At 50.7% G+C, this 12080-nt stretch overlaps 1 protein-coding gene across 1 annotated transcript in view; it reads left to right on the top strand.

Annotated features, from left to right (window-relative positions):
• The first annotated feature begins 2263 nt into the window (after window positions 1–2263).
• The window catches only part of LOC126065432 (trithorax group protein osa-like), a 33089-nt gene continuing 23272 nt past the window's right edge, over window positions 2264–12080 (top strand). The window contains exons 1-2 of the mRNA XM_049865464.1: window positions 2264–2290; window positions 2969–3019. Of these exons, the coding sequence (XP_049721421.1) occupies window positions 2264–2290; window positions 2969–3019 (78 nt within the window). The remainder of the gene's footprint in view (window positions 2291–2968; window positions 3020–12080) is intronic.

Below are 12080 nucleotides of genomic sequence, written 5' to 3' on the forward strand. Positions count from 1 at the left end.
AGAATGCTGGGGTATACAAAGCCACTTGGGGGTGCCATTTGCTCAGCAGGAGGTCCACAGCTTGGCACAGGGGTGCCCAGGCCAGGACCACCAGGCAGCTGGGAATGGTAGAGTCAGGCTGGGAGCTACATCCTCACATGGACAGTGAGGGCTCAGGCTGCAGGACACACAGTTGACAGAGGAGGACTGGCTGCAGGCAACCAAGCCAGAGAGCTGGATAGAGGGAGGACAGGAGCTGGAGGGGTAAGATAGGAGGCCCAGGGTGGGTGGTGGGCAGAGGGGCACTCCCTGGCCCAGAAAGCGAGCTCTCCCCATCCTCCCGTGCCAGCCTGGCCCCAGCTTCACAAAGGGCTGGTCATTTTCCTGCTGTGGCTCCCACAGGGTGATCTTTCTGAATTTCCCTGGGCACTGCTGGCCGTCTGCCTGTGTGCTGCTGCTCCTGGCAAGCTTTCACATCCAGATCAAACCATCACAGAAAAGTCACCAACAAGCAAGGATCCAAGTGAGCTCCTCTGCAACCTGCAAAGGCATTGGGCGTGAGAGATGGAAAAGCTGGCTCTGTTCTCCATAAGGAACAAAAGACAACTCAGGGCTTAGGGATCTGTATCTTCAGGTTGCCCAATGGTCTGGGAACTTAGGGCTGAATATCACTGTGCATTCCTCAGCAAAGGGTGCACCTGGGCCTTCCTGGCTAATTGGGCAGAAGCAAAGAGCCACTGTAGACTGTGGAGCACGGAAGAACAATGGGAGCCAGGCCTCCACAGCCGGACGGGGAGCTCTGAAACAGGGCAGCAAATGACTGTGAATAAGCGCCTAACCATCTCAGACACAACCATCTCTAGAAAAGAACTGATTCCTAAAACACCCAATCAATTTAAAACTGGCCATTGAAAACCCCAAGTGGCACAGATACACTCTGGCACACATGGGATTGGCATGAGTCGACCTGATGGCAACCAGTCATCGGTTTCACTAGCTACACTGAAGACTTAATTGTCTTCTTTGTTAAAAGAGAATAGATCCATGAAACTCTGGATACTGATGTATTACAAGGCAGCAGACACAACTTCTCTGTCCATCTTGGCCATGCCATCTTGATTCTGATGTAGCCTTCTTGTTCATGACAAGCTCCTTGAGTGTATTAGGTTCCTATTGCTGCTGTAACAAATTACCACATGCTTTAAATTTTTTTTTTTTCAGTGGCTTAACACAATACAATTTATTATCCTAGAGTTCTGGAAGTACAGAAGTCCTAAAATTAAGGTATTGGCATGGATAGTTTCTTTTAGTAGGTCTAAGGGGGAATCTGTTTTTTTACTTTGTCTAGCTTCAAGAGGCCGCTTGCATTCCTTGGCTTGCAAAGTCAGCAGAATAGCATCTTCTAATCTCTCCCTCTGACTCTGGCCATCTTGCCTCTCTTATATGGACCCTTGTAATTACATCAGGCTCACCTGGATAATCCCGGATAATCCTCCCATCTCAAGATCCTTAACTGAGTCATATCTGCAAAGTCACTTTTGCCATGTTCACAGGTTCCAGGAATTAAAATATGGACATCTTTGGGGCCATCATTTAGCCAACCATGTCAAACTGCGTGGCTGAGCTGAACACCTCCACGTCCATCATGCACTGCACTCTTGCCCTCTCGTTGATTATTACAGTTGGGTTTACTGACCTGGGATGGTCTCCAGGAACAGCATGCTCTCTAGTTCATCACTGGGGCTCCCTCCTGGGCACAGAGCTCTCATCAGTCCCCCCATCTTCTCTAAGCCTGGCACATGTGCCCTCTTGACTGCTCTGGCTGTTCACCTGGCTCATTTCTGGAAGAAGGTGCCCTGGGGGAGCCTAGCTCTGGGTCAGGTCGTCCTTCTCCTAATTCCATGTGGCCGCGACCAAGTGTGCTAATTCATACATTAGGGGCATTATCCCTTCTCACCCTAGGGTTGGCAGGAAGGTTAGATATGGACAAGGATATCATGTCCCCAGTGTGTGGCCCTCACAGAGCTGGGACTTAACACACACCGGTTCCCCAGCCCCTGGCCCATCGCTCTTTCCTTCACCTTCCATCAGCACAGGAGTTGGGCTGAGAGGGGATTCCTTCTCATTTATTGCACCACTTGCCCCCACTCCCACCACGTGTCCCAGCAGGGGCTCTCCTCGAACCCTTTAACAGCCTCCCAGTCTACCTGAGGAGCCAAGAGGGCACCCGTACCTGGCCTGGGGCTCCCTTCCATTGGGAAGCTCCTGAGAAGGAGCAGTTGCCATGGTGACAGCCATTACAGGGAGCCAGGTGAGCTATTTTTAGAAGTGGAGCTTTTTTCATCTTTGGAGGAAAATGGAACAAGTTTCTTGGCAGGGAAGCCCTGTCAGAGGGCAGCTTTTTGAAACTGAGAAACCAAAAGGCTGCACAGGCTGGTAGTGGGGGTAAGGGGAGAAGGGGGTGACACAGCAGTGATGCAGGAGCCAGAGGCTGGCTTGCTTCTCTGGGGAGTCTGGCCCCACTCTCAACCACCCATAGGCTCCTGTGGTCAAGGCTCAGGGTGACCAGTGGGGCCCTTCCCCTCACAGGGATGAGTGACGGCAGCCCCACCTCGCCCCCTCCCCTAGGTCTCACACTGAGAAGGGGCCCCAAGACAAGAGCAGCGGAGGCTTGATGTTGACCAGCATTTGCCTACTCCCAACGCTGGAATGGGCCAGGCTTTGGGGAACATGGTGCTGAGATGGGTCCTAACAGGGATGGAGCTTCAGCAGGAAGGGGAGAAGGCATGGGGGCAGTGGCAAGAGTAGGTGTCCAGGCAGAGGAGGCTGCAAGCCCCAACAAGCTCCTGAGCAGGGAGGGGCAGTCAGAGTGGTACCAAAGTCCCTGAAAGCCATCCCTAGGTGCTAAGGAGTGATCCCGGGCGCAACCTCCCGGCAAGGCCTGCACGGTGCAGTGATCTTATGTCATTTCTCCACCTTGCCTCTTTAGCCCATCCTGATGCCACACGTGGGAACCCCGCTGCCCTCAGTGCTCGCGCAGGTAGGCCTCCACTTCTGCTCCCGGCGCACGCACCATGCACGGGTTTCTTTCCTTCCTTTCTTTGCCTGGCCCCGCCAGGGGTCACTCCAATGAGGAGCCACCCTAGAACCCTGGGATCCCTCCCTGGGGCTCCCCATCACTGGGCCCTTGAGCAGGCTCTGGCTAACCAGAATAACATTGGTGGCTACAAATGTTAACAAAGAATGTGGTTTCTTTGAGGACAAAGTTTGTTACTTGTTCATCTCTGCGAGCCTAGCAGCAAGCCCGGCACTTGGCAGACAGACCAGGAAGGGCCCTGGGGACACCAAGGAAGAGAACACTCGTCTGCTCTCTAGGAGAAGGCAGGGGAGGCAGAGACACACAGGAACCCAAACAGTCACTGAGAGTGGCACCAGGCAGGTGGGCCAACCGACAGCCAAGGGGTGCCGTCAGCGTGGGGAGGACACCTGTCCTGTTTCCTTGCTCACCCTGGGCTGGCTCCACCCAGGTCTCCTGTATACTGGTCCTGTTACGGACTGAACTGTGTCACCCGAAAATGTGTGTCAACTTGGTTAGTCCATGATGCCCAGTACTATGTGATTGCCTGACATTTTGTCATCTGATGTGATTTTCCTGTGTATTGCAAATCCTACCTCTATGATGTTAATGAGGTGGGATGAGCACAGTTATGTTAATGAGGCAGGACTCAATCTACAAGATTGGGTTGTGCCTTAAGTCAATCTCTTTTGAGATATAAAATAGAAAAGTGAGCAGAGAGACATGGGAACCTCCTACCACCAAGAAACAAGAGCCAGGAGAACAGTGTGTTCTTCGGACCTGGCGTCCCTGTGCTGAGAAGCTCCTTCACTGGGGAAGACTGATGACAATGACCTTCCTCCAGAGCTGACAGAGAGAGAAAGCCTTCCCCTGGAGCTGATGCCCCGAATTTGGACTTCTATCCTCCTAGACTGTGAGAGAATAAATTTCTCTTTGCTAAAGCTATTTACTTATGGTATTTCTGCTATTGCAGCACTAAAAAAACCCCACTAGATAGCTATAATCTTTATGGAAGTAGACTACCACAGCTTTCTCCCATGGAGTGACTGGTGGGTTTGAACTGTCCACCTTCAGTTAGCAGCCGAGCACTTAACCCCTGCACCACCAGAGCTCCTTATGCTAATACCAGACAGTCATAAACATGCCCAGAGGTGGACAGTCCATGTGGATGGAAAGTGACCTCGGCGGGTCTGGCAGTGAACAACTTCCTGTGACTGGTGCCCAGTGACCACCTACTGTGTGCTTATATATGTTGTGCCATTTACAAGTATTACAGTCATTCTGCAAGCACTGTCCCTGAGAAAACCCGGCTGCACTGAGCTAAAGAGTGTGCCCAGGGTCCCATGGCTCCTAAATGGTGGAGACGGGATTGATGCCACCATCTTTACACATCCTGATGGTCCTGCCATCCCTGTTAGTGGGGCATTGGAGGGGCAAAGACCATAGCAGCGGACCAGGCAAGGAGCCATGGGACAAGGTGTGGCCCTGCGCCCAGCCCTGAGATAAAACTTTAAAGGAGTCTGCAGTGCCCTCCTTTAAAAGACTCTGCCCAGAGTTGGTGGATGAGGAGGTGCACCCTGCCTGGGCCAGACACTGGTCTTCTGTCCAGAGGGAGGGCTGCCTCCCTTAGCCTAGACTGGGAAGGGGGAGCCTGATGTCTTCCAGAAGCTTCCAAGAGAAAAGGGTTCTCTGAGTTGGTAGGCCAGAATTGGGTGTGGTGGGGCCCTAAGAGGGCTTTGGGGAGGAGGCGGTGGCCTTACAGCTGCACACTGCATAGTGGTCAGAATGGTGGTGGGTGGCGTGGGAGGAGGAGGCCACTCCCAGGAGAGGACAGAGCAGGAGCAGCAGGACGGAGGTGGGCCAGGGCCACCACAATGAGTGTGAGCAGGCCTGAAGCACAGTGATAGAGACAGAAACAGAGTTGGAGAGACACGTGGGGACATCTCAGTGCTGGAGGATAAAGCATATGTGCTGAGGGCTCCTGGGGGCAGGGCAGCCCCCCAGAGGCATGGCCTATCCTTCTTGTCCTGGGGGACCAAGAAGGAAAGCAGGCCCAGGTCTGCCTTCCCCAGAGTGGGCTCCGTGGAATACTAGTCCTGCAGGATGTCGTACAAAAAAAGGAATTTGCAATTAACACATTGGGAACCAGGATGTATAACGTGCCCATCCCCCAAGGAGGTCATGGAGCAGAGACTCCAGGAAGCTGAGTCCTGAGAACACTGGAAGGTATGTCAGCATCTAATCTGATGGAAAATCAGGTAACAAATAATACAGTGTGAAAACCTGGCAGGTAGATGGAAAACACAGCCAGGAGCCTCAGCGTCACCTTGATCCTTGAGGCCTCTCTGTGGGCCTGCTCCCTCCAGCTGCCTCACCAGTTGTGCTGAGGGTCAGACCACATCCGGGCTGTCCAAGGAAGCTCTGAAACTACTCCAGGAGAGGGCACAGAGACGTGTCCTCACCAGGGTCAGAGATCAAGGGTGGGGCTAAAGGTCATGGGAGGTGGGGACCTTCATCTGAAGGCCAGTATCTGGGGTGGCTGAATCTCCCATCTTCACGGGTTTGCTCAGACCCCAGGCCCAGCTGGAAAGACCACAGAGCAGTGGAACGCTGGGCAAAAGTCATGCTTCCTCCCTGTCACTGAAAGGGCCCCAGCCTCTGAGAACTGGGCCCAAGTTCAAAGCCATGCAGATGTTGAAAGGCAGGGTGAATGGTGAGAATGTGGAATGGGCCAGGCTGCCTACTCCGCAGAGAAGGCTGAGGACGCACTGGGCAGCCAGGCTCACCTCCAGGGAAATGAACATGGGTGCAGAGATGGGAGTGTAAAAATAGAGGCATGTGCTCCAATTAAGGTGTCTGCTGTGATGCTAAAGAAAGCCTGCCACCCACAGCCTGCTGCTGGCCGGCAAGCACCCCACGCCACCTACCTCCACCGCACCCGGGGTTTCCACCGAGTCTCCTGGAAAAAGCGAGGGTGCCTGCCCTGGATCTAGCGCCAGGGGAGCTGACTGCTTCTCCAGGGCCATCTGGGCTCACCTGCGCACCTGTCCAGGTTTGAGCCTCACCCCAAGCCCACCGCCCAAGTTCTTGAGGCAGGGGCCTCAGGGCTGGGCAGGAGGGATAGGCCTCCTGGCTGCTGTGCTGCAGCCCACTTCCCTGCTTCCCGCCTGAGCCCCCTGGGAGACTAAACCTCTCTTGAGCACTGAGCCTCCCTTCTCTGGCCCAATGATGTCAACACCAGGAGCCTACCTGTGTCTCTGCACAGTGTGCGCCTCTCGAGGCACTGACCCCCAGGTTGGCTTCTGTGAGCCTGCCCCACCTAGCCCCGGCACCACTGTGGGCCTCTAAACCTGCCTGTCCATCTGCCTGCTCTGTTATTCACTCAGAAACTCCCGCCTGCAGCCTTCGCCTCTGGGTCAAGGGGACAGTTTCGTAACTTGGGGGCAGGAGGCAATCAGTATTTTTAAAAAGCTTCTCTGCAGGGTAAGAACTACTGGGTCAGATGCTGTCTGAGATTCCAGCAGCTGGAACAGCCCCAACATGCTCAACTGCTGACCAAAAGTTGTAGTCAACCCAGAGGTGCCTCGGAAGAAAGGCCTGGTGATCTACTTCTGAAAAATCAGCCATTGAAAACCCTACAGAGCACAGTTCTACTCTGACACACACCGGGGCGCCATGAGTCAGGGGGGACTCAACGGCAACTGAAACTAAAGGTGGAAGCAGACGGGGAAACCAAGGCTGAGGGCTCGCTCACTCGCCTGAGGCCACAAAGCTCATTTGGGGGTGTCAGGCTTGGAACTCCAGCACCCTGGCTGTGGCATGTCCCCTCTCTCCACTGTCCTTAGTCACCTGGCTGATAGTTGTGAGGTCAACAATCCCTGACCAATGCTCCCTGCGAGGAGACCCCCCTATTGAGGTATTTCATTTCGCTCAATGCAAACATCTGTCTCAAGGCCAAAGCGAGTGGGACTAAATTTTACAGCAAGCATCTAGAGACCCACCCTGGAAAACCCGCTGTTTCAAATCGCGCCAGTGTTGTTGAAGAGGTCACTGGAAACTACTAGTTGACATTTTCCTGGCATGAAGACTGCCACACTGCTTCTCCTTGGAAACATCAGATGCTCACATAATTACACTGAAGAGATTCCATGTGTGCGGCCTCTAGGTATGGATGATGGAAAGAGTGTGGCCTCCCAGATGCCAAGAGCTGTGTGGCAGAGGCCCTGGGGGGGCCAAGACTGGGTGGCCACCACCGCCAGCTACGTGGGGCAGAGACCCTAGGTGGAGCTAGGGCCAGGTATCCGTCACTTCCAAGCTGTGGGGCAGAGGCCCTGGGTGGGTAGCTGTGTGGGTAGGCCATACCCCTCCTTGGCCTACTGGGGCATCATGCTGCCCACAGCTGTCGACTTTCTTGTCTCCCCATTACGCGGGGAGCCCCAAAGGGCAGGGCAGCATCTGCTGGTTTATCCCCACATTGCAGCTCAGTAGGAGTCTGTGGAATGAATGAATACAGAAGACATGATGAGTGGTATGAGTGGGGATGAGGATTACAGGGAGGAGTCCGGGTTTAGAGTTTTCTTTTGTGCTGCTTCTGCCTCTTGAGCTAACAAAGCTTTCAAAAGTAAAGTGCCCCTGAAGTCTTCCCGTTTAGCTTAATTAGTAAAGAATGTCTGCCTGGAGCACTGTGCTCTGTTAAAGAACTATCTATACAGGATCAAACTGACAACAACTGGAGAGGTTAGATAGGAAACTGAGGAGGCAGTGAGTTTATGTTAACGGGGGAGGAACTATATGGAAAAGAGGGTGAGAATGGTTGTACAATTTGAAGAATGTAATCAATGTCACTAAATTATACATGTAGAAATTGTTGAATTGGTCTGTGTTATGCTGTGTATTTTCAACAGCAACGAAAAATAAATTATTAAAAATAAAAAAAAAGTAAAGTGACTCATAGCCTCAGTGCCATGTGATTTGCTTCCTTGGCCAGGCCTTGGCAATGTCATCTGCCCTGCAAAGATTCTCTTCTGCTTGCTGCAAACCTTCTCCGGCAGCCCTCTGTTCCTCTGGCTGTTGCGTGGGACATAAAGTGGGAAGTGGGGGCACAGATCACATGCAGGCTGAGCTCTGTGGGGACAGTGTGGGAAGGGAGATTCTCTGAGGGAGAATCTCATACTATACTTAAGACCAACAGGCAGGTATGTGTCTATCTTAGTCATCTAGTGCTGCTATATCAGAAATGCCACAAATGGATGACTTTAACAAGGAGAAATTTATTCTCTCACAGTGTAGGAGGCTAGATGTTCGAATTCAGTGCACCAGTTCCTGAGGAAGGCTTTCTCTCTCTGTCAGCTCTGGGGAAAGGTCCTTGTCATCAATCTTTCCTGGTCAAGGAGGTTCTCAGTGCAGGGACCCTAGGTCCAAAGGACACGCTATTCTCCTCGCTCTCGTTTCTTGGAGGTATGAGGTCCCCTGTCTCTGCTTGCTTCTCTCTTTTGTATCTCAAATGAGGTTGACTCAAGATACAACCTAATCTTGTAGATTTAGTCCTGTCTCATTAACATATCTGTCTCTAATCCTGCCTCACTGACACCATAGAGGTAGGATTTACAACACAAAGGAAAATCACATCAGATGACAAAATGGTGGACTATCACAGAATGCTGGAAATCATGGCCTAGCCAAGTTGACAGGTATTTTTGGGTGACACAATTCAACCCATGACATCCCACACTTTGGCCCCCCAAAATTCATGCCCTTGCCACATGTAAAACACATTCGCCCCATCATATCTTAGCAAAAGTCTTAAATCAACTCCAAGTCCAAAATTCAAAATTCTCCTTCATCTGTGAAATCCAGAATACAAGTTATCTGCTTCCTAAGTACAATGGTGGAACAGGCACAAGCTAGACGTTTTCATTACAAATGGGAGAAACTGAAAGGAAAGAAAGAATAACAGGCATCAAGCAATTTAGCAGAACATTATTACATTAACTTTCAAGGCTTGAAAATAATCCTCTGTTCTCTGAGACCATTTAGAAAATGGTCCTGCCCTCCAGACTTTGGGTATTGGCCACACTCTCCAGATTGAGTGGAGTCCCCTGGGCCCTGGGCTTCAGCTCTGCCTTCCACTGGAATGGCAACTCTGTTCGCTTGAAATTTGGGTGGCCTCATTCTCCTAGTCCATCTGAGTAGCTACTCCACCCTTTGAGACACAAGAGGTCATGGCCCTACCCTTTGAGGCTGAGGCAGCTCTGCTTCCTGTGTTGTCTCTTCAGTTTCTACTTCCTGGTTCCTTGGCCTCTTGGCCCCTCAGCCCTTTCCACCCACATCTGCCCTGTTGGGGCAAGTGTTTCAAAGCTCTTTAGCTCCACCGATAAGTGCCTGGAGGCACCCCAGCCCACCAGTAAACTATGGCCAGAAGGCACTCAGTTCTCTTGCTTTGTGGGTTGGCAAGCCTAGCTCCACTGATAAGTGCTCAGAGGTACCCCACTCTGCCAGGAAGCCTCCTGTGCAAGGGCACTCAGCTCTTTCACTCTGTGGGTCAGCTCCAGTGCTGTCTTGAGCTGGTCTCTTGGTTCTGCTGCTGCTGTTTCTCTGCTGCTGCTTCTTGCCATCTGTGCTGTCTCCAGTGTAATAGCTCTCCTCATGTCTTTCTGAATCCTTACCAGAATTGTCTTTGATGTCCATAATTCCACCAACAGTCTCTTCAAGGCAATCTGGGTTTTACTGTTAAGCACTTAAAAACTCTTCCAGCTTCTATCCATTTGCAGTTTCAAAACTGCATTTTAGGTATCTGTTAGAGCAGTGCCCCACTCTCAGTACCAAATTCTGTCTTAGTCATCTAGCGCTGCTATAACAGGAAGTGGATGGCTTTAACAAACAGAAATTTATTCTCTCACAGTTTAGGAGGCTAGAGCTCTGAATTCAGGGTGCCAGCTCCAAGGGAAGGCTTTCTGTCTCTGTTGGCTATGGGGAAGGTCCTTGTCATCAATTTTCCCCAGTCCAGGGGCTTCTCAGTACAGGGATCCCAGGTCCAAAGGATGTGCTATTCTCCTGGCTCTTGTTTCTTCGTGGTATGAGGTCCCCCTGTCTCTATGCTTGCTTCTCTCTTTTATATCTCAAAATAGACTGACTTGTAGATTGAGTCCCGCCTCATTAACATAACTGCCTCTAATCCCGCCTCATTAACATCATAGAGGTAGAATTTACAACACATAGGAAAATCACATCAGATGACAAAATGATGGACAATCACAGAATGCTGGGAATCATGGCCTAGTCAAGTTGACAGATATTTTGGGGGGATACAATTCAATCCATGACACTGTCTCAAATGAACAAGAGGAGAAAGCAAGGTAATTTTCCAGGAGACCCCCTCTCATTTTACAAGGCCAGAAACACTACTTCACTATTTATCAGCCCTGTGACCTTGTACAGTTACTTAACATCTTACTCCTCAGTTCCTCATCTATAATATTGGTTAATATCTGTAAAGTGCTTAACACCATACCTGGCCACAGCGATGGGCCGCAGTGTCAGCCATTATTACTATTGCTGTCTCGCTATAAAAATGATCAAGGTTCAAGGTGGAAGAATCAAAACGCTCTACAGAGACAAGAAAAGCATAAGGTAGCAAAGAGATGTTGCTGTTGTTAGGTGCCGTCGAGTCGGCTCCGCCTCACAGCGACCCTATGCACAAAAGAACGAAACACTGCCCGGTCCTGCACCATCCTTACAATCGTTGTTATGGTTGAGCTCATTGTTGCAGCCACTGTGTCAGTCCACCTCGTTGAGGGTCTTCCTCTTTTATGCTGACCCTGTACTCTGCCAAGCATGATGCCCTTCTCCAGGGACTCATCCCTCCTGACAACATGTCCAAAGTATGTAAGATGCAGTCTTGCCATCCTTGCTTCTAAGGAGCATTCTGGCTGCACTTCTTCCAAGATAGATTTGTTCATTCTTTTGGCAGTCCTTGGTATATTCAATATTCTTCGCCAACACCACAATTCAAAGGTGTCAACTCTTCTTTGGTCTTCCTTATTCATTGTCCAGCTTTCACATGCATATGACGCAACTGAAAAAACCATGGCTTGGGTCAGGTGCACCTTAGTCTTCAGGGTGACATCCTTGCTCTTCAACACTTTGAAGAGGTCCTTTGCAGCAGATTTGCCCAATGCAATGCATCTTTTGATTTCTTGACCGCTGCTTCCATGGCTATTGATTGTGGATCCAAGGGAAATGAAATCATTGACAACTTCAATCTTTTCTCTGTTTATCATGATGTTGCTTGTTGGTCCAGTTGTGAGGATTTTTGTTTTATGTTGAGGTGCAATCCATACTGAAGGCTGTGGTCTTTGATCTTCATTAGTAAGTGCTTCAAGTCCTCTTCACTTTCCGCAAGAAAGGTTGTGTCACCTGCATAACGCAGGTTGTTAATGAGTCTTCCTCCAATCCTGATGCCCCGTTCTTCTTCATATAGTCCAGCTTCTCGGATTATTTGCTCAGCATACAGATTGAATAGGTATGGTGAAAGAATACAACCCTGACACACACCTTCCCTAACTTTAAACCAATCAGTATCCCCTTGTTCTGTCCAAACAACCACCTCTTGATCTACGTAAAGCAAAGAGATGATCACCTATAAACCTCCCCCTGAGATAACCTTGGTCAACCTGTTTAATGCTGGTCGCGATGCTTGCCTGCCCACTGTCATTTGCAACCCACAATGGGGATGATTCCCTTGTTCCGATTCCGTGATTGCTAGGTGACCAAAGAGAGCACCCATACATGAGACCCTTAGGGGTCAGGACGGCAGATGGGAATACTTGTCACTTGAAAGGCACACTTGGATTTAGGTTAATATAACTCTTCACTCCCTGCCAGCCACAGTGCCTGGGTTCAGATCTTGAGCCAAGCTCGGGTAAAAGGGGCTGCCTGAAGCCCATCCAGAGAGGGCCATCACTACTGGCAACACCAGATCAGGAACTTTGGTAGAAGTATGTTTAAACAGGCTTGGGGGAAAGCC

This window comes from Elephas maximus, chromosome 22 (genome assembly GCF_024166365.1).
Source record: "Elephas maximus indicus isolate mEleMax1 chromosome 22, mEleMax1 primary haplotype, whole genome shotgun sequence".
Taxonomy (NCBI): Eukaryota; Metazoa; Chordata; class Mammalia; order Proboscidea; family Elephantidae; genus Elephas; species Elephas maximus.